This window comes from Pipra filicauda, unplaced genomic scaffold (assembly GCF_003945595.2).
Source record: "Pipra filicauda isolate LSUMZ 115617 unplaced genomic scaffold, ASM394559v2 scaffold21_size4447388_pilon, whole genome shotgun sequence".
Taxonomy (NCBI): Eukaryota; Metazoa; Chordata; class Aves; order Passeriformes; family Pipridae; genus Pipra; species Pipra filicauda.
This window is the reverse complement of record NW_024104332.1, coordinates 1025055-1048299: the sequence shown is the minus strand read 5'-3', so window position 1 is coordinate 1048299 and position 23245 is coordinate 1025055. Positions and strand designations below refer to the sequence as shown.

Sequence of the window (23245 nt, the reverse complement as noted above, 5' to 3'; positions counted from 1 at the left end):
AGATAAAAAGGGTAAAAGCAAAGTTCACACTAAAAAGTTTCACTGACTCTCAGGATCACACTAATATTACCACTCTTGTTTTTCCCATCAGAAGAGTCCTACCACGTAATTGCTTCTCCAACACAGCAAAGAACATTGAACTTGGATTTCAGGGAAGCAGGAGGAAGGGGGGGGGCAGAGAAGGGGAAACAGGCAGAGTTTCAAGTCTTTGGTGTGTATTTATAATGTTGTAGAGAAACTGCATTTCAGGATGGAATGATTATTGATTTCTTAATGGATTACTGCTGCACAAATTTACACTCCCCCCAAAAAACATCAATCTTAGGATAATAATTATAAACCTATCACAGTGCATAGAGCATTCTGACTGAGTAGAAACTTATCGCTATCTGCCGGGAAATGGCCAGTTTTCTAATTTCTCCCACTCCAACCACATTACAGCACGGAAAGGAGCTGCTGAAAAATACGTGCTATTATAAAGCAAAGTTTGTAATAGCCACAGGACATACCTCCAGTCAACTTGCATTAAACAGACTCTTTTAAACTACTGCCCTTAAGACAATGCTTGAGCCATTAGTGAACAAGCTAATTAGTTATTAGAATCCTTTTATGTTATTTTTATCACAGCAATGAAGCACCCAGCATTGAGTGAGACTCCTTAATGGGCAACACACATTCACAAACCCACACACCCTCACTTTTTCTGCTCATCAGCCTACAGTCAAATGTTGCTGCAGCTAAGTAATTTTTTAGCAAAGGCATCCATAGAACAGCTTTGCTACAAGCAGCATCATCTTGCAAAAATGACTGAAATATCTCTAAGACTCCCCTTGACTTCAGGAAGTGTCAGACCAAATCACTGGAGATGGGGCACTACAGAAACTTAAAAAAATCATTCTAAACCAAAAAACCTCAATACCCCAAAGTTTGTGTAAGGTGCAGGAATGTCTCTGTAGTGGTTCCCCCTCATACTACCACTCATCTTCCCTCTGCAAGAGAGGCAACCTCCCTTTTTCACTGGGGTCAGAGGCAGCAGAAAAGCCAACTGGCTGCCTTCTAGATCGCACAGTCAGTGCCAGGCATTAGCACAGCACAGTGTACCTTTGCCTCTGCAGAAACACCAGCTCCAGGAGCTCCCAGCCCTGCTCAGACACCACCCTCTCACTGTGTGAGACTGAGCAGCAAACTGGATCAGTGAATCGATCCAAGCTAAAAATACCCCATTTTGTTGTTTAGTTTTATTTTATCAGAAAAACTGCTGGCATTGCTGCAGGGAACAAGGCACGCTGAACCCTGCTTTGAATGCTTGCCTTAGGAACAGTCATCTCTGCTAGAAGGGCATCTGGGGCACCTGCCAGGTACAACATCTTTGAATAGTCCTAACTGATGACAGCCCACACATTCGGTGCCGCTCAAACACGCGCAGGTTCAAGCCCAGCACACAACAGATTTTCAAGCTCCTGCAGCACTGTTTGACCGCAGTTTGCTCCGGAGCAGAGCTGCAGTTACACCCTGCTCAACAGCAATCCCGCTGCTCCCAGCGCTAAGCCTCACTGGAAGCAGTGGGGAAAGGAACAGCTCATACAAGCCAAGGGCTGGAATTTAAATGGGAAGCTCGGGCACAGCTTGATTGTAATCTGGCTATTCCCTTCCATGTCTAAAACAAATTCATACACAAATGCAGCCAGTCGATGCACTCCCAGACTACGCTTGTCACTACCTACAACGATAGGGGTCTGCTCCAAAAGCGTGTGGAATTACAAAGTGAATCTCCCACAAAGCGCAGGGAGCTTTGAATAGATCCTAAATTACTCCAGAGGAAGCTCTCCAGCTACAGAGCACAGGATCAGCACCTTAACTCTCATTTCTCTAAGAGGCTACAGTCAAATTAGTGCAGCAACTTCTCCCCTTTCTCATAACCTGTAATTCCTCCTCTATCCCAGGAACCAGTCATAGCTGCTGTAGGACTGCAAGAGCACCTCCAAAAAACCTCTACTCAAAAGGTAGTTAACAAAAAAAGACAACAGCCAAAGAAAGCAGCATTCTCCAAGGTACACAGGCCACAGAATATAAAAGCAAAGGGCCCAAAATGCAACACTTGCCATCAGCTTCAATTAGCATAAAGTGGGGTTTGGGAAAACAAGGGCCTCTTCAGAGCTGCTATAGGGCAAAGATGAAATCCCAGAATTAAAAACAAAATCCCCACATGCACATTAATATTCAGAGGCAATTACCTTTCAGCTTAAAGTCAGCCAACATGTATCTTACTACTGCAGCTCTTAAAGAAATCTTGTTTACAACTGGAAATGGATTACATTATCTCAGCTCCACCTATCCACATAATGCAGAGCAAACTGTCAAACATAAAATTACAAAATGGTTATTGTAAGGTATCCCCTTCAGCATAAGAATTAATTTGACCTATTTTATTACTAAATTATTACTCCCACACAAATTTTCTATCATAGATATCTATCAGCAGTGACATTTATATTCCAGTGAGGCACTCTCAGATGCCTATTTTCTTCTTCTCCATCTCAAAGGTGTATTGAGCAGATTTGATGTAAACAGCCTCCTGCCAAGCTAGTTAAAATCTTTAAACTTTATACACACAATTAGATTGTGACAATAATCACTTGCTTAAAAACAGAGAGAGAGAGAGAAAGAGAGATCTACGCAGAGTTTCAGATTCTAAAACAAAGCGTTTCACAAGTTAAAGAAATGATTAATCTAAATTTAAGGAGGACCTACAGATATTTTTACTATGGCTCTGGCAGGTTGCTCTGATTGTCACCAAGAGACATGATTTGACACAATGGCCCTGATTAAGAATGTGCTTAAGTCCTATTAAAGCCAATGGAAGTTAATCACCTGTTTAAGAGCTTTGCTAAATCAGGACCAGAACAGGAGACATTTCCAAAAAATCTGGGCCTAAATTGAACACAAACTAATTAGCTGCACACACCAATTACATGACTGTGGATGAAACACAGTTGTTTAGCATTTACAACAGCACACTTTCTGTGGAATCATTTAGAAATAAGGTCTAATTATCATTCCATAACAGGTCCCACAATGCATTATAACCCACATATACTGTGTTAATTTACTTGAAGGAATAGCTTAAAAAGGAGAAAGAAAAAGAAAAAAGCAGAAATTCTTCCAGTAATGTTTGTCCAAATTCTCAAGTGGATCAAGATCTGACCCTTTTGGAACTTCACTGTGATCGCAGGGAGAATGTCTGAGCACTCCAGCTCGGCTCTGTTTTCTTATTGCTACATTTTGCTTACAGCAAATATTCACTTCTGCATTTCAAAATGTAACATTTGTACTCCATGCTGCCTAATGACTTAAGCCCTGCACCTAGGAAACAAACAAATTGGCACTGATTTGCATATCCAGGATAACAGATATCTGCAAATTATTCCTAACAAATATTTGTCCATACAAACCAGAAGTTGTTTTAAGTTTAATTGGGAATGATCTCAAACGTTTGAACTACCTGACATTAGCCAGAACTGACAAGTCTCACTTTTATGTCCCTTAGCCCCATATTTACTGGTGTTTCTTAGCAGCAAGATTTTCAGGTAAGTGACTACAAAAGTCTCCACTTTCATTAAATTAAGAAAAAAAGGCATTCCTAACCCCAGGGATTGCTGAAAAGCCATGCTTCAGTGCAAAACACAGCTCAGGAATGAGAAGATACATCGAGAATCACATTTATTAAACAAACACACATTAAAAAAATCTCATGGCATGTAAGGCAATCTTGCGATTTAAAACTTGACTCATGATTGTGAAAGTTTGGAGTTGGCATGCCAACTTGGTGAGCCATCTGCTCGCCAACAATTTATAAACGAGACTGCTGCCAAAGCCACCTGATTACTCAGTTCTAATATTAGTGATGTAACTAAAACATGCTCAGAGGGTTTTTCTCCCCATGGACCAGGAAGCACAAGGAAAAAAAAAACAACAAACCTTTACAGAGGAAAAGTTAAAAATAAAATAGGTAAAATGTATGTATGTTCAATATTCCCTTCTAGTCTGATAGGTAGGAACATTCAAGATTAAGTCAAGGCTTCAGTTGTGTAATTCCCTCTAAACCAAGTCAGAAGAAAAAAAAAAAAAAATCAGTAGAGTGATTAAAAATGATGGGACGAGGTGAATCATAAATTACAGAATGGTGTGGGTTGGAAGGGATCTTAAAGATCATCTCATTCCAACCCTCCTGATGGGCAGGGACACCTTCCACTATCCCAGGTTGCTCCGAGCCCCACCCAACCTGGCCTTGAACACTTCCAGGGATGGGGCAGGCACAGCTTCCCTGGGCAACCTGTGCCAGGGCCTCACCACCCTCACGGGAAGGATTTCTTCCTAATATCTCATCTAACCCTGCCTTCTTTCAGTTTGAAGCCATTTCCCCTTGTCCTGTCACTACATGCTCTTGTAAATAGTGTTTCTCTATCTTTCTTGAAGGTTCCCTTCAGGTACTAGAAGGCCACAATTAGGTCATCTCCAAAGCCTCCTCTTTTCCAGGTTGAACAATCCCAATTCTCTCAGCCTTTCCTCACAGGAGAAGTGCTCCATCCTTTTGATGAACTTGGTGGTCCTCCTCAATCATATACTGTGTACAGTGAACCATACATTCTGTACCCAGTGCCCATTTCTTTGCTAATGATTCAAATGGTAGTTGGCTAAAATAAAACATACTACACTCACCTCATAATAGCATTTAATACATTTTGAAAACAGACTAAAAAAATAATTAAGAAATTGTGCATACAGCCTAGCAGGTACAACTGCTGATTTTACTTGTGATGCCAATATTACCATTACAACCAGGCAATTTGGGATAAAAACATTATCCTACTTGAACAGTTCCTTTCTTATTAAAATTCTACATTACAAATAGCAGTGAAAAAAATGCTGAAAGCTCCTCTACAGTAAATAATCCTTGGGGCAAAAGATACTGTAATGAAACTGCATGGAAAATTACTCACTCAATCATTTTTAAAACGTTGAGTCACAATTCAGTTTTGTTGGCCTGAAACTCCAGATCTATCTCCATGGCAAGTCAGTAGCAAATCCCAAAGCACAGCCACTATTCCCAGAGCTCAGCCACGAGGATGAGTTGCTGCAGAAATAAACCCAGGAGCGTGTAATGTCCTACATCACCACTTACAGCACCTCCTGCCCATGGAGGCAAAAAGCCAGTTTAACCACTGACTTCAGTGTGAGAAGAATCAGGACATTTCTGAGTGCTCCACAGGGGACACTACTAAGGCTCAAAACACAAGCAGTCCTGGTGGCATTAATTAAGAGGACAATGACAGTGACAAGCACCCTGCTTCATTTCAGAACACCTTGCTCTATCACTGCCAAAAGCAGTAGCTTCTTTGAAATTAAATGCATCATCATTACACAATTACTGTTCTAATTAGCCTCCCCAACAACAGATCGGCTTTATTTACAATTAATTTTGGTTAATGAGTTAGTTGTAGTTTTATCTGACAGATAATGGGAGAGAATTAATAATTGCTTAATCCACACAAAATTTTGCTGTTCACATAGCGCACGAAATTTTGACAAATGCTTCTGAATCCCAGCCAATAACCACCAGCACATTTTCACCATTTGAAAGCAGCCAAAGCTCAGCAAATGTTACCATATTACATTATAGTAGGTTAAACTGTTTACATATATATAATTAGAATTATTATTATAAACTACGGTCATAATTATAGATCGAAATTTCATTGCTAACTCGTAAGGATGTTTTCCTCATTCCAAAACACCTGGTCAGAGCAAGGAATTGAGGTCATCCCTTCGATGGTCTACCAAGATCTACTGCATGTACAGTTGCACAAGAAAACGATACAGAGACCCAAACTCAGGGATAGACTGCCTTGTGCACGTTGGGTGTGCTATCCATCTCACACCTTCGTCCATACCCCTCCAGTGAACCCCAGACTGGCTTTGAAGCCAGTTTAAGGTCACAGTCTTAGATTTGCTTTATTAGGCATCGGTTTCAAATGGTTTTAAGCCATCATCTTCCATTGCCACATCACTACCTTCTCTCAAAAACCCTTCCTGAATGCAGGGCTGGTTTTGTCTCCACCCAGACCTGAACACTGACCTCCCCACAGGAGACACGTCAGCGATTCCCCAAAGGGACTCGTTCCATAAGGGCGTCCAGACGCCTCAGCAAAGGCGAGGAGGACACGACAAGCTGGGGCACTGAGCGACATTCCCGTGCTTGAGAAAACACAGTGGACAGCAGTGAGCAGCCTCAGCACAGCAGAACCAACACCACAGGGCCATTCCCTGCTTCCAGCAGAGCACCTGCTGGGGTGCTGTCCACCAGATACAACAGCAAACCTAAGGATCTCCCCATACACACAGTCATGAAGGAATCTTGGATAATTATACTACAATCATGAATTATCATTCACATTTCTACACTGAAAACGCTACTTTATTTTACTAAGGCTCTGTTGTTCTAGGCTGTCAAAAAGAATGGCCAGGGTTACAGTGCACACATGGCTGCAGCTGGGACACAGATAAAACATCCTGACACAAAGATGAGGAAAAGTGTTACAGAGCAGCACTATAGATTGTTTCCTGGAATGCACTGCAGTTTGCTTTGGTTTTCAGTATATATGTGATATATATTTACTAGAGCAAAAATCTTACTACTATTGATTTTGCTGTTAATATTTAATGGTTACCAGTCAGAAGCTAAATTTAAGTAACAATAGCACTAATGACATTGAATAAATGAAGCACTTTAAAAGTGAGAGAAAAAAGCAAATAGTTCTTTACAGCATTTTAGCGCAAAAGCAGTAAGACAGTAACCTGAAACCATGTTACATGCTGATGGCCTGAGTCATGTCTGGTCTCACAGGCAGACCAGCAAGGTGATTTTGCACAAACATCTAACAAAAAAGTAGGTTCTGCAAGTGGCAGACTTAGTGGAGACTGGCTTCCAACAACTTTTTCCCATGCATTTGACATTTGCAAAGGGTGGCGCTTAATCGTTTTTCCTTCAGCTGAGGCACAGTTCACATACCTCTCCTCTTTCTGGCTTCCTAATTTCAGGAGAATTGCATGATTCTAATATTTTTCAAGCCTGTACTTCTCTGTCGTCTGTGACCGAAACACTCTCGGAGCGCCTTCCATTTGTGTTATTACATCGCACATGTACAGGCTTGTAGGAAACCAGGGCCGAACACATTCTCCTATTTTTTTCTTCAGCTACCAACATTCTCTACTTGATATTAGGTAATTTGGGGGTAGTTGACAGGTCATAGCATTTATACTCTGAGAACACTCCAGGATTCGCATGTAAGTACACAGGATTTTGGTAAAATAAATTGTGACATTCGGAGAACACAAATTTAAAAGAAGGCCAAGAATAAACTCACAGAGCTCTCATGGTCTGCTAACGTCATATGCTACTTGACCCTTAAATACACAACTAGAACACCGTTCTGAACTCTTGAGAGCTACCTATACTCTGATAATTTGAAGTCACATACACAAATGATGAAGATCACTGCCTCCCACCCATAGGAATTGAATTCCTACTAACACTGATTTCCCTACTTTTTCTCCACCTCTTCAGCCTATAATTTTATTCACTCATTTGTATTTCTTCAACTGGTATCCTTTGTGAAGCACCTTAAAATTTAAAAAGCATGATATAACAAGGAGACATTGTTACATTACCCTCTAGAAAAATAGCTTATCCAAAGAATAATTCCCAACAGTGATGGAGAGAGAGGCCTGTGTATTTAAGCTAGAGGAAAAATTTCAAACAGGGGGTTTCAAGTAAAGCTGATACCCCAGATTGTTGCACACAGCTGCACAGAGATGTATTAAACTCACCCAGGAACCACCTGTGCCAGTAACAAGGTCAAAACAACTGGTAAGGTTGACCCAATTTTGGGAGATTAAACTGTAAAACTATTACTCACAACTATGTCTAGGACATGCCTAAATCTGAAAGGTGATGAGGATTAAGGCACTGAGTGAATTTAAGGCCCAGTGGTGTATTCTGATATATTTCTGCACTCAGGCAGACTCTCCAGAGGTGCAGGGAGAGAGGCCCCTCACCACGACAGCCCACATGCAATACAAAGCCTGTACCTAGGAACGGACAATTAAAAGCACAATATGAAACCACTAATTAATAAGATTTATTCTCCTTCAGGGGCTGTTATCTGGACAAGGCAAACCCTGCAGGATATCAATTTCTCAAGAAATAAGATTAAAAACCAAATGCCATTTTCTTCTTTTGCCTGAGCCATCTCCCTGTATCACAGACCTGGCTGCCAACCAGAACAAGGTCTTCAGTCTACTGCAATGCTTTCCTGGAAACTTTTAAACCATCCACAACTTAAAGAGAACAGCCACTCATCTTCAAATGAATAGACCTCATACCTCTTCTGTGTAAATAGACTTGCTGTTTTCATACAGAAAGAAGCAACTTCTTTCATTTTCAAAAGAAGGGAATTCACACCATCCTGTTTGCTGCTCCTTAGACTAAAGTGGGTGTTTTATTCATGCTGCTGAAGTTTAAAAGATGCACAGATACAGTTACCAAAAATTCTCTCAGTTTGTGTTTCATGGCTAGATCATCTTGAAAAGGCAACAATAAAATGTCTGAAAGCTGAGCTGAGGTCTAAGAAAGACTACGTGTGAATACTCACACAACTGTACACACGCATTCCCAAATCAAAGAGTAATTATGAGAAAAATTAACATGGACTTGAGCATATCATAGGCTTCTCCAGTCAGCTTTCTGTGCCACTCACCAACAAAAAACTTTCATAGACTGAGGGAACACATGCCCCCTGAGAAAAACCAGGACACCATCACTTCCTTCTGATGGAATTAGGGGGTTTGGGAGGCAGAGGGGAATGCAAGGGAAACACCATTAAAAAGGAGCCAAGAATACTCCAGCCTACTGTTGAAGGTCACAGCACTGACATTTTCAGTCTAACACTTATTTTGTTCAAGTGCAGAAACAGAGGGGATAAACAAGAAAATACCCCCTCATCGGGATGTCAAGCTTTGTCACGTATGCAGTTTAACCGCCAGCAGAGCATCTCTGCTGTTAGCCCTGCCCAGATCTTCCATTACCTGGAGAGGAAACACAGACCATCTTAACCCCTCACATAAGCAGAAGCTTCATGAGAAGCAGACAAGAGAGGCAGACAAGTTGAACAGATTCTGGTACTTCAGCATGTCCTACCTTCTTCAAAAAATGCTTCAGACTTCCAATCCCCAGGACAAAGGGCCTGGAAACAGCAGCACCAAGATGTGGCTGGGTCTTCCATCCCTGCTGCATTAAGCTTCAGGGTGGACAGTAGCTGAGTCCCACAAAGGCCTTGTCCAAGCCAGAAACAGGGAAAGGACTTTAATACCCCCACTAACCTTCCCCTTCTCTCTCCTACTGCAGTGACTACACCTGTGCCCAGAACAGCATCACAGGTGGTACCAACACCACAGCAGAAAAAGGGGGTGGAGAAAACCAGTCTGTGCAGCTTCTCTGGGTAACATGAAACCATGTTGGGGAGAGCAGAGACAGGTCTGGAGTGAATCAGATTCCTTGGCTCATGCCTTCTGTAAAACCCACAGTCTTCTAAGAAGAGGGGCTCCTACCTGTGTAGGAGATGATGCACTTAAACTCTGCTGTCTTTTTTATTCAATACCAGCTGGCAGGTGCAGACATTCACATCCTCCACACATGGGCTGGGAGCGTGCTTTGGCCCTAGGTTGACCTCCTCCCATCCCTGAGAGGATACAGGGTTCTGACCACCAACCTCAGCTTCACCAAACGGAAGTGACCTCTCTGGACAGGACAAACACAGAGCAACCATGAGCTAAAGGAGCTGATACAATGCACACAGAGCCCACCACCTCTGTGGTGCTATGCCTTGGTCACACAGCATTACAAGAATAAACCCCAAAAAAGGTAGGGAGAAAGCAAAAGTCAGTAAAAAAAAAAAAACAAAACGAACAACAAACAAAGAAGATATTCTAATTCACAGAAGTTGACATGACCTATCAGCACAGAAGTGAGGGGGATCAATCAGCCCTGTGCTTTTCCAGGAACAGTGTCTGCTGTTTTACAGTACTCTCCACTGTAACACCTGTAACAGCACTTGCAGGTGACCCTGCCAGCCAGGGCTCTGCTCAGAGCAGGAGCTTCTGCCAGCATCTCTCCGCCTGGGAGGGATTACAGTCCTTCAAAGCCACAGGCAGACACAGCAGTGCCAGCTGAAGCCGGTAATGTAGACCTGGCTCCAGATCAAGGGCACATTTTGCTGGGCAATGTGAATAGGGGTTTGTCCACACACAGACCTGGTAACCCTCAGCCGTATGAGAAGAGTTAAAATCCTGTGGTTGCTCTGATGTAATCACACCAGAACAGGCTGCTTTTGGACCACTGCAGTTACTCCTGTGTGGGACAGGAAATAAGCTGCACTGGTATTAAGGTACTTGTGAATGCATCTCACTGTGCGGCTGCAAAAATTAACTGTAAAATAACCCCTAAGCAAAGTAGATATTGCAAAAAAATTTCCTACTTTTGACAAAGGCTAACATGTACCATCTAAGCCTCCATCCTAAGTGATCTCTGGCCTCTGTGACTCAGAAACTAAAAGAGGGGGAAAAAGAGAGGCACAGAAACACCAAGGGACTCCCCCACAATGACAAGACTTGGGAGATGGACTGGGCCTCTGGTCACCTACTCCAGAGCCATACCTGTCATGGTCATTGCTTCTCAGTGATAGTCACAGCTCTGCTTCCCTCCATTGGGATGCAGCAGTCAGCTGCCCGACTCCAAACAAGCATCCACTGCTTCAGGCAAGGGACAACGTGCACAGTCTCCTCACCTGGACTGGCAACAGGTCTGGTTACTACAGTGGCTCAGCCTTCTCTTAAATTTTCTATAGACCTGCCTCAAGGTGGATCCCCCAAGGAATTTCATTCACTGGGATTACTGAAAAAAAAGCAGGAGAATGAGCTATGCCTTCTCTTCCCAGCTAGAATAGCATCACTTCAAGGTGTCCTCTTGGCACTGCGAAGAGGGTGAGTGCTGCTCACCCTCAGTACTGCACAAAGGTGGCACAGTCAGCTGCATCTCTACCTGTAAAACTTAGTCCTACAAACCTGCAAACTGCCACTTAGCTGGAGGACTAGACAGAGCCTGTGGCCCACAGGAACTGGAGACAAGCCTTGATTTCACAGGAGAAAATACCCACTGATTTCAACAGGACCTTCCCCCAGATCCAGAGATGGGAAAGAGGGAGAACTCTCCAATGGGTATCTTGTCCAGCTGCTATCAAAGTGTCATATTTCATGGAAGATGAGGATTGCTCTTTTCATTGGCATGTCTGAAAAGGAACTGAAATTCCAGAAGCAAACACTGAAAACTTGCTGACTACCGAGCTAGCAAGAACACTGAGTGTTGTAACAGGGTGTGTACCAGGGAAAGTTAACTGAACCTGACAGTCCAAGAGAATAACAGAAGCTCCCAAAGAAAGGTGTGTACTGCAACAAAGCCCTGGCAGATGACCTCTCATGAGACTTCCATCAGAATGAATAAAAACCTATTTAATGAGATTAACCGATCATTTCACTCCACCCTCATTATAACACTCACTGAGAGGGAGGAATGTTTTTGCAGCCGAGTATCTGACTCCATAGGGAATGCCAGGACTGTGACAGAAGATAAATACGTAGGGGAGCCCTTCACCGATGCAGTGTGAGCTACATAGATAGTAGTTACTCAAACTTATCTACTAGTTTCAGTGACCACTCGGTGTTCACTTACACACAGTTTGTATCAGAGGAACTAGTTCATGATTTCAACCACACCAGTGTGAAAAATCAGAGGTACAACAATTCACGGTACATCCCAGGAGCATTTAATTTCCAGGTAATCTGTTTTTCTGTTTGGCTTTCTTTTTTTTTCTCCCCCTCAAGAAACAGTGTAACACTACTCTGCAGAGCTTTGGTTTCTTAGATGTGGACAAAAACCTCTGTTTCTGTTTAAAGCCCAATGATCACATTTTCATTTTCATCCTTAAACTTCAAGAAAGCTAAATCCATTGGCTAAAACTTTGATGACTGTTATTGCCCTGGAAATTCTCAGGGAGTCTAAGATAAAAGACTGAAGCACAGACAGTGCTCTTGTGAGTGACAAAGGACCTCACTACTTACAGTTCCCTGCCAGACTTTATTGAGCTCATCCCTCATGTCTGAGCTCATCTTGGCAAAGTCCATCTTCACTGTCCTTCAACCTGCAAAACCACAGGTATGTCTGTATCGGGCATCATCGTGCGATTCCACAGCTGAGCTCCCCAAACAAACTGTCAAGGTTGCAAAGTCAGACACAGAAGACCAAAGGACATCTCAAGTGACTGTCAAAAGTCCACCTCTCTGCACTGAGGCAGGATCAAAGATACCCAGACCAATAGATGCTGCCTACCCTACTCCTTAACTACGGAGGAGAGGAGATTCCTCAGCATCCTGAGGTAATCTGGTCTGAATTTTTAGCACCATATGCCATGTTTCACACTTTCCAAGATATTTGGAGGAACTGGAGACCTAAATCCCTAGTTCAGAGCACAGAAGTTTTGGAGACAGAATTCTTCATGCCCCAGTGCACATGTCAGGGGAGTGACTGCCTCAAAGCACCAATTCAGTCCCCCTCTGCAGCCCAATCCAACCAGCTTCAACCATCCTCCCTAAAGAAAAGCCTCCTGCAGAGGTTCAGCCTTCATCACCTCATCCTACTAAAAAAAACCACAACACATACTGAGCCAGAAAGAATCCCAGTGTAAGGTCCATCCTCATGTGCCTGGGCAGGGCACTCTGGTGATGATAAGGCTTGTTTGCCACAGAGGCATGGAACAATCTCTAATTTTACGCAGTTTCATTCCAAAAGGCAGGCTCCACAGTTATGTTTCTTTATCCCTACAGATGTGCTGATACAGCTATGGTACACATAACTTTCTCCTAGGGGCAACATAACTGTGACAAAACAGGGGTTGTATGACAATTCAGAGTTGAAAAATGAAAGTAATCGAGAAAGATTTGGGGCTCTGATGTTACAAAAAAACAGTGCAACTGATAGTCCACCCCGATCACTGGGAATATAGTATCGGTTACACTATAATAAAACCTTGCCCAAGTTCACTTTAAATATCGCTGCTGAAATCATTTACCCTTAATACTGTTGTCCCAATTAGCCGTCTTGTCAGACAGAGTGATTGTTACCCACCACAAAGAAAATGCAGTCCCCTCATTATTTTCTGCAACAGCGTCAGCCGACATGGCTCATTTTCTTAATAAATTAATTCTCATAACTTAGTAACACTTCAAGCTACTATAAACACCTCTTGAAAGTGTACCACAATTTTAATCAGTTTAAAACATCAGATGTTGGGTTTGATATTTATGATTGTTCTGACTCTGTTTCATTTGAGGGCTCCTTTTGTCCGTGAAAGGAAAGATAAGAAAGTTAACTGGGACACCCACTGTCAAGTCTCTAATTTAAGGGGAAATTGCCTCTGCCACTGACTGTCAGATGCTAATAGCTGCTGTTACTATTTTCCATATGATACCAGGCAAGTGATCTTAGAGAAGTATCCTTCATCCTATACAAAGAATTGATTGAGTCAACTAATTGAATGACTGTGCCCCTGCAGTCTCTAAAGCAGACATTCCTCTAGGTCCATTTTAACCTACAGGGAAAAAAAATATCTCTAATAACTGCAGTAAGAACTCAGTGTGGTATTATGAGGAGGTGACTGGGAATTATTTCTTTTTAAAGCCTCTTTTATAAGGATTCCCCATTAGCCTTTAATTAGCATGCCAGCTCCCATTCGGAGGTTTCTGATCACTTATAGCCCAGTTTAGCACTCACTGAAGGCAACAAGACCGACTCCCTTGAACTCGGTGGGGTCTGCAGGAGGGCTTGGGGCCATGCAGAGAACCCTCTAGTACCAACACAAAGTTAATTGAGCAGGCCTTTGACGCCCAGCTCTGGGCGTCAGCCTTTGGAAGAGTTTTCCTGCAGAAGATCAGAAGAAAACCTGGACTTCCAGATTTGGGGCTATGTAAATATATCATCTATACTCAGCAGGTATAACACTAATTTGTCTTTTGCTGTAGAGAGAAGTGAGATGATCTATCAACCTATTAGACTTGACTATTTACATGTATTTGAAATCTTTGCTTACATAAAACTACAATAGAGTGTTTTAGAACAGAGCATCTGCCAACACACATGCAGTGTTCTGCTAAAGGCAGGTATCTGTAAGATCATCAGTTAGCTATGACAGGCGATTTAGCGTGATTCATCTTTCAGGATCACCTCATTCACAAGGAAAATTGAGTGTCAGCCCCATCCATAACCTACAAATATAATCTAGATACTTGAAAATGATAATAGGCTAAAGGATGCAGCAGCCAAAACATTTAACCCAAAACCTTTTTGAATCAAACCTGAAAACATCAGTAGCCCAGACAGAAGTAGTAACACATTGCCAAGGGCTAATGAACTAAAAAACTCTTTACCCAGCACATAATTTTGCTGTTGCTGGGAGAGCACTACTCAGTCATTTCGGTGCAGATCCAAGAAATTTCCTTCTCATGGTGTTTCTCCTTTTGAGTCAGACACAAATTCAGACTAAATTAAGAGCTGTGGTTCAAAACAATTTAATGGACTGCAAGAACAAAGGTGAAAACTTAGATCTCTACCTTGCAGGTGCACATCCAGAGCACACAGCCAAATAGGGCCATCCATTCCTGGGGATGACGAGCAACCAAACCAGGAGTGAAATGTTTGGAATTTGGGGTCTGATCCCCATGTCACCTCCTCCATTAGGAAGCCCTACCCAGCCAGAATGATATGCTCTGGGCTTCACTATAACAGCAGCCAACATCACTGAGTCTCCAGTGACCCACTGGACATCAGACCATACAGAAATATAACACTGCTACTTCCTCCACTTAAAACTATGGATGATGGATCAATCCATTTGGAGCTACCGAATTCATAAAAAATATTTCAAACAGCTATTCCTCCTTACCCCCCCATCCCCACCACTCCTTAAAGAAAAAAAAAAAGAGAGGTCACGGGTCCCTGGGTTACCAAACCTTTAAAAGGATTTCCCATGCCCCGCAAAACAGGTGGAAAGCTCTAAAGCACAGCCTGGAGATTTAGCCTACACATGCCAGATTCGAGATTTGGCCAAAAACCTTAAATGAACCAACATAACAGCTGCCACAAAAGCCGACAACCTCTGATCAATACCTCCCATGTTCAAGGCAGCACAAACCGCCTCTCTGAAAAACATTCTTCAGCCTGCAAAGAGTGAATAAATTACAACAAATTTAAGAAGCTTGAGTTTTGCTTGGCTTGGGAAAGTCAGGCAGAGCCCTTAATTTTTCAACAGCGGCACATGCTTAACACAGAGCAGCAGTGGTGAAAGCATCTGAGACACCTTTGAGAGACCAAAAAACACCTCTAAAACAACAAGATATTCACCGAGGCTGCAGATACATGTGTGTCGCAAGAACTAACAAAGCTTAAAAACCACTGAAAATGTTAACACAATGAACACGAAAATACCGAATGTGTTACAGAGTTTTTGCACTGCTTCATCCCAGATCTTTTTATTCCCCAATTTGACTCTGATTTTTAGTCTAGATTATAAAGAAGATTTAAAACACGGAGATTTTTTCCCTTCCAATGAAGCCTTCCCATTAATAAAAAGGAAACAAAGAAAATGAAGAAAGTGAGTAGTAAAACTTTTACAACATAATAAAGTATATCAGACTCCCAGTGCCGTACAACTGGAATTGTCTAAAGATGCTGAATTATGGGCGGTTGTCATATAAAGTTCAGTCCACAGTATTACCAATCATATTCTCCAGCAACATGTATATAATTGGGAGATCTTTGTAATAACCCTCATTTTTAAAGGCTCATAAAACTGTGTTTTACTCATAATTTGCAGGAGGAAAGAATTCTTAAGGAAAGCAACATCTTTTTCTCAATCAGAAAAACTTTGAAGTCAATATACTGTGTATTTTCAAGCTAGCAACCCTAAAAGCTCTGGTTTTGGTTTTATTTTTTTTTTCATACAGTTTCTGGGGGGGTATTATACAAATACCCTGTTTAAAAAGATAGATATGTATCTCTAGCACACACAAACCAGAAAGAAAATTAAGTATGTTGGAAGCAAAGCATATTACACGATTTCTTGAATACAAGTAGAGAGGTTACATTAAGGTAAATATCTTGATGTAACACTGTAGCCACCAGTAAAACAACCTACAGCACTCACACACGGAAAAGAGAGAATGTCGCTTTTATGAAATGTGTGTAAACTATATTTATCCACCTCCAATAGACAGCATGAGAATAATTACAGAAATATTATCAGCACTTGACACTCTCAGTAGACTCCCAAAACTCTACATTTTCTGAGTTTCTCCCCGACATTCTAAACCAAAATCCTTTCAGTTTGTTAGAGTCAACGACCAAGTGCCATAAACTCCCAATTATCCCAGCCACTTTTGGACTTGCAAAGGCAAAGCTGAAGTAATGAATAGGATGCTGAAGCTACTGTATGGAACAGTAAAATACAACCTGTCATCAAACCCAGATATTTTAACTTCATACTTTTGCCAGAGTGAAGCTTTTTTGTAAATAAAATGTGTTTGTTTTCAAATAAAGCTACTTCAAGCTGTTTTGGGAAGCACAGTAAGTAATAATAACACCAACTTCCATTTGGATTTCAAAACCTGAGGAAACAAAACCAGCATATGTCAAGCCTAGTGTTTTCCTACCTGGAACAGGTAAGGACCAGCTCTCAAATGCCACCTTAGGATAGTTCAGACTAGTAATCCCGTTCATGTTTAGATGAGACACCAGCATGAACAAGAAAGAAAAAAACCAACAAAACAAAACCCAACAAAATTCCCTTGTCCTCCTCTGCTATTAGCAATGCCTACAGCAGTGGTTAAGACCCGGTAAGCAAGCCGAGGACCCGGAGGACCAGACCAACCCAACCCTCTGCTAGAGAGAAACAGGCTTAAGAGGAGACTTACTGCTTGCCATGTGACAGGGGGAGGCGTGCTGGCCATTGGGAGTGCTGGAGGTGAGGTCAATGGCCATGCCGCAGTGCTCCCTCTCAGGAGAATAGTCATTGTCACCTGTGTGCACAAAACAAGTTCCCCGTGAGTTTCCATCCCCTTCTTCAGCAGAGTTGCATAAAGATCAAGAACTACAACCCGCTTGCTCCCTTCACCCCTGCCCTTCCCTCCTTTACTGGTGGGGTCTTCCCAGAGCTTGTAAAATCTGGACTCCCACTGGGCACAAACAAACATTTGACTGATTTTTAAGAGCCCCCTCATACCCACTGTCACCAGTCTTTTACACACACACCTGTGACAAACTTTGCCCCAGCTGCTTGGTTTCAAGTGAGTTAGGATTACTTTTCCATTAGCAGACACCGACAATCCAGGCTGGGCAGGGGAAGACTAGAACAGTACTTCACCATACAGACCTTCCCCCCAAAGCTCAGGGTTAACTGACAGTCAAACAAAGCACTTACAGAAACCCCCACAAAGAAAACAAGAGAAATGCATAGGGAAAGGCATAAAAAGGTTTTGGCTGCAATTCGAATTTCTGAAGACAAACTTTCTCTCATTTGCTAAGTTCATTTACCCCCAGCAAACATTTAAACCTAGAGATACTCACCCATGCACCCATCCCCATGCATTTCTCAGTCATACAGAGAGCTTATATTTAAATGCTATTAATTCAGTATCAATGCAAAGACCATACATAAGGAACCTAAAGTTTCAGGTGACTGCATTATAGAAAGGATAGTGGGAAAAGAAAAGTAATTCAGAATAATCAAATGAAATGGCTACTTACATGTTATATATCCATCAGCAGCCTCTGCTTCCATAGTCAAAGTGCAGTGCTGCAAGGCAGAAAAGTACACCCTCAGAGACTCCTGTCAGTATCAACCATTAAATGATTAAACTTACTTAAAGCCCTAAGTAGTTGCCCATTTTACTGCTGTTGCAACCACTGCCTAGAGAAACACACAAGTGCATTGCATGTGCTCGTTTGCAAATCACTGAACTCTTCCTGTAAATTATGTGAGTAAAGAAATGCAGCTGCCTCTTGGGCAGGTGGCACTGGGATCATCCTGATCTGACCATCCCCCTCTCTCTGTGCCCCACTCACATTTTTGCCCGATTTGAGAGTTTTTTCTCTGACTTTCCACTTGTTTTGTTCAAGCTGGGATGGTAATGCTTTATCTGCTCTTGCAGCCAGAACAGAGTTTGAGGAGATGGATACCTTTAACAATTGCTCTTTTCACACACACTACAAGAGACTCCATCCTGATCTAAACAAAATAAACCCTCCTGTGTCTGTTCCCCTTCAACAGAGCTGTTCCAGCTCTTTGTCTCACACCTCTGTGCACACACACACACACACCTGTACACACACCTGTTCATTCCAATCCTATTTATCTACCACAGCACGGGGCCAAACATCACACTTAAAACTCCCAGATCATACATTTTGTGGTGTGAAGCAATCTTAAAGTTTCTGGAAGCACTTTGCTGACACAGAACAAGCTATTACTTTCCCGAAACCCAAGTAACTGTATAGAATGACACCCCCTAGCTATCATTTGATATATATTGGGGGGGGGGGGGAATAAGAGAGGGATCAATAATCATAACTATGTTCTTTTAAGTGGAAAAGTTAAGAATCTGACATGACCAGAGGAGAATTTTATTTCCTCTCTCCCTCCACAGCCTCTTTTTTGCCTTTAGTTTCAAAACTCTCACTGCACCAGGCAGCTAAATTATTCACAATGAGCCATTTCTGTATTGATCGCCAAGTATATTTAGCCCTGGCTCCTGGAATTTCTCCATTACTTACTGGAAAACAGGCAGCTTCACTTCTTGTCTCCAAAACCACTTCCCTCCCCCTCCCTCAACCCTCTTTCCTTCCCCCCTGCTCCCCGCCTTTCCCCAACAAATAAATACTTTTCTCTGTGCTCTTCTTTGGTATAAAGCAGATCAAATTCCCAAGGCATTCAGCACATAACACTTAAATTTCAACCTGCCCAGCTGCTACCAAACTCTTCAATTACTGATTTTCATGACTCTTAAAAAGAAATCTCAAAAACCCCCAGAAGTTTTCAGAACAGGTAAACCACTTCCTCAAGCCCTTCAAAATTACCTTATCTTCCCCCTAGTCCAGGTAGGCAGGCACACACTGAGAAAAAGAAAGAAACATCAGAAGCAACAGGGAAAGATCATCCCAGCCAATGAAGTGGAAGGAAAGAAAGGGGAGGAAGGGAGGAGGAAGAGAAAGGAAGACAAAAAGAAACACAGAAACATCCATAACCGAAGTTAGAACACGGCCTGATTTTAATTTTTTTTATTTCTTCAAGGGGGAGAGGAGAAGGAAAAGGAGGGGGGAAAGAAAAAGTTTGGTCACCATTTTTAGGCTGGTGATGGCAAATCCCAGCTGCTAAACCTCTCTCTCCACAACGAATGGAGGGAGAGTGTTTCGCTCGAGCTGAAGACACAGAAAGATGGAGAAAGTTTAGGAAAAATATTTTTTTTATAGGCGGGAGGAGCGGGGGGAGAGAGAGAGACCGGGAGGGAGAGAAGGATAGGGGAGAGAAACCCGCCCCCGGCACTTACAGGTGGGGCATGCGGAGCCGGGGAGCCGGGAAGCCCCGGGATGAGCCGGCGGGGAAACTCGCTCAGGAATGGCACATACTTTTGAAGGAAGACGAAGAACAAAAAAAAAAAAAAAAGAGAGGGAGAGGGAGGGAGGGAGGGAGGGAGGGAGGGAGGTCAGCCGCTGCTACAGCAATGCGATTAACCAGCGCGGAGAGACGGAGAGAGAGGGGGAGAAAGAGAGAGAGAGAGGAAAACTTGATCCACCGGTTCCTTACGGATCGGCACGGGATCGGGGGGAGCGGAGGGGATGCGGGGCGGATGGGGTGAGGGGATGCGGGGCGGGATGGGGCGAGGGGGGCCCGGCGGGCGCACTCACACCCCGCGCACCAGAGCCGGGCCAACTTCCCCGCTCCGGCCCTGGGCGACGCCGGGCTCCGCGTCTCATCTCTGCCGCTCCCCACCCCTGCCACAACCTGTCAAAGTCATGGAAGTCCTGCCTCGCTTGTCATTCCATTCCCTTTCCCCCTTCCCCCCGCCGCAGGCCGCAGCCCCCCGGGGCGCGCAGGTGGCGGCGGGTGCTGAGGGAAATGGCAGCGGGGCCGGGCTGGGTAACGGACCGGGGAGACCCGCCAAGGCTCCGGCCCCGGGCTCGTCTGGTCTTTGTGGTCTTTTTTTTTTTTAAATTATTTTTTATTTTTTGGGCTACCAGCAACAAGTCATCGGCGCCCGCGGGGATGCTGCACAGCCGCGCTCGGCTCGGGGACCCTCCGCACACACAGACCCGCACGGACGGACCGAGCCCCGCGTACCCCCGGCACCGGACGGAGCTGTCCCTCCTCCCGCCGGGGAAAGGGGGACTGGGGAGGGAGAGGAGGGGAGGAGGGGAAAAAACAAAATAATAATAAAAAAAAAAAAGAACAGAAAAAGAGAGAAATAATAAGAAGCCAGGCGCAGATTTACCTCAGCCGCGCAGGCAGTGAGTCAGTTCCATCCCCCTTTTGTTTGTGTGTTTATTAGTGTCGGCTCCCTCTGCCCAGTGGAGGTGTGTTTGTGCACGGCAGTTGGCTGTGGGGGGACTAAGGCGGCGGAGGAGCCGTAGCTAAGGGTAATCCTGTTTTTACTTCCTCCATCTTCAGAGAGCAGAGGGTTAGCCTGGGACAGCTGGTCAAACCCCGAGAAACCGATCCGGCGGCGGCGGCGGCGGCCGCGCTCCCTCCCTGCCTCCCTCCCTCACACACACAGACACACACACGCTCATTCACTGCCTCCCTCACACACACACACACGCTCATTCACTGCCTCCTTCACACACACGCGCGCACTCCCTCCCTCCCACAGACACACGCGCACACACACCCGCCCTCACACGCTCCGTCTCACACACACACACACACACGCACGCGCGCGCGCTCTTTCCCTCACACTCAGTCTCCCCCTCACACGCACACACACGGACACAGATTTACACACTCCCTCCCTCGCACGCTCACTCCCTCCCTCACACACGGACACAGATGCACACCCTTCCTCACGCTCGGTCCCTCACACCCCCGCGGTCCCACGCGCGGCCGCCCCACACACATTCCCGTCCCCGCCCCGGGGCTCCCGCAGCCCCGCGGGGCCGGCGCGGCGCGGCGGGGGGCGGGTGCCCGCAGCCGGCGAGAGGCCGCTCAGCGCGCTCGGCAATCGATTACAGGACAAGTGCGGCCGCCGCCGCCGCCACAGAGCGCGCCCCGCGCCTCACGCGGGCGGGCGGGCACGCGCGCCCTCAGGGCACGGCCGCGGCCCCGCGGGGCGGCCCCTCAGCGGGCACCCCTCACACAGCCCGGGCACCGCGCTCCGCGCCCGCCGGGCGGGGGAAGGGGCCGGCGGAGTCATGATTCAGCACTTCTATTTATAATCGGCCGGGGGGCGGCCGGCGGGGAGGGGCGCGCCGCTGCCGGGCTTGTTACTTAATTAAACGTTCACGGTAAATACGAGCGGAGTTTGTGGTCCGTTTATGTTGAGACAACCTGGTTACAATCAAGATTCTACGTGCCATTCCACCCCCCCCCTCCCGAGAAGTCGATGTGGTGGGGAAAGGGGAAAAAAATCACCATTACTGTCCTGAGGGAAACCCTGATGCTGCCCCACAGCCAAGGCTGAAGGAACAGCCCCGAGTGTTCCCCACAGTGAAGGGACATCCCCCACAGTGAGGGGATCCCTCATAAATCAGGGATTACCCCCACAGTGAGGGGACACTCCATAAGTGAGGGATTATCCCCACAGTGAGGGGACACCCCATAAGTGAGAGAACATCCCCACAGTGAAGGGGCATCCCCCTAAGTGAGGAATTACCCCCACAGACCCACTCAGAGGCCTGACCCAAACCCACCACAGCTGGCTGAGGGTGAATGTCTGATGTGCTTCCTTACAGTTTTCTCTGCTCTCCACGGGTCCTGGATCAGATGCAATAGCATTGTCCTGGTTTCTTCTCTTTGAGCTGCCAGGTGCTGATGGCCGTGGCAATGCCATCATGAGACACCAGAATTTACTGTCCATTAAGGAGCTGAGGTTATGTATGTCATGCGCGATATACGCAGGTATTATTAAATTTAAATTTGCAAAGTTAAGCACGCAAACACTAGGAAGCATCATAATTCAGGCTGCCCATACACCCTTGAGCCTCTTCACCCAACAGAGCAACTCATGGGAATAGTGGAGAGTTATCCTTGATTTTCATTGGTACTAAGGGGAGTAACACATGCACTTTACCACTGAGTTTCAGACATGCACTAAAGTATCTCCATCACTACATACCCACATTCTTTTTGTATCAAAGGCTCTGAGTACCTGGAAATTTTGCTTTCAAGCAAAATCTTAACTGCAAAATCTTGAAGCAAAAGCCTTAGCTCTTGGTCTAACTACACACAAGTGCAATACTGTTGTTAGACAACAAGGCAAACCCCAGGTTTTCTTAGCACTGTCACTTCACATCAAACGAGCCACCCAATCCTGAGAGTGAGACAAACACCACTTTGGAGAAAGACACCAAATTATTCACTCAGCCCAAGACACGGAAGTTAATCAACAGCTCTCTCTCTCCCCAGCGCTACAAATTTTAGCCAATTAGTCATTACACCACACCTGTGAAGTGGGTTAATTTAACTCTTCTCATTTTGCATAGGAAGGAGGCAGAAAGGTTAGGGGACCGGCCCAAGGCCAAAGAGCTGAGCCTAGAAAGCACACTTCTTGTTTCCCACGCCTACGTTTCAACAACTAGACTTGGCTTGCCTACACCAGCAAATAGACCGGCATAGCTGGAGCTGGGTAATTATACCATAACAGTTTATGCCGAATAACTCTCCCTGTGGACACTCTCCTCCAGATGGGAAATGACTTCCCAAAAGCTATCCAAATGAATTCCCCCAACAGCACACACTCTGAGTTTTGCTTCCCCCCCCCCCGCCTTCATTTTGGGGGGTCAAAATTCCTGAGATGTGGGTCTCAGCAGCATTTT

At 44.7% G+C, this 23245-nt stretch overlaps 1 protein-coding gene across 7 annotated transcripts in view; it reads right to left on the bottom strand.

The window, feature by feature from the left end:
- IKZF2 (IKAROS family zinc finger 2) overlaps nucleotides 1-20994 on the bottom strand; it is a 109583-nt gene extending 88589 nt beyond the window's left edge. For 5 of the 7 annotated variants that reach the window (XM_027735670.2, XM_027735673.2, XM_027735676.2 and 2 more), the window contains exons 1-3: nucleotides 20707-20994; nucleotides 17966-18014; nucleotides 17134-17238 (exon numbers count right to left, since the gene is read on the bottom strand). In XM_027735670.2, coding sequence (XP_027591471.1) covers nucleotides 17134-17238; nucleotides 17966-17999 — 139 coding nt within the window. In that variant the 5' untranslated portion in view covers nucleotides 18000-18014; nucleotides 20707-20994. Of the gene's footprint in view, nucleotides 1-17133; nucleotides 17239-17965; nucleotides 18015-19294; nucleotides 19331-19764; nucleotides 19817-20706 lie in introns of those variants that run through there. The other 2 variants (XM_027735671.2, XM_027735672.2) reach the window with 2 other exon arrangements.
- Nucleotides 20995-23245: the final 2251 nt, after the last annotated feature.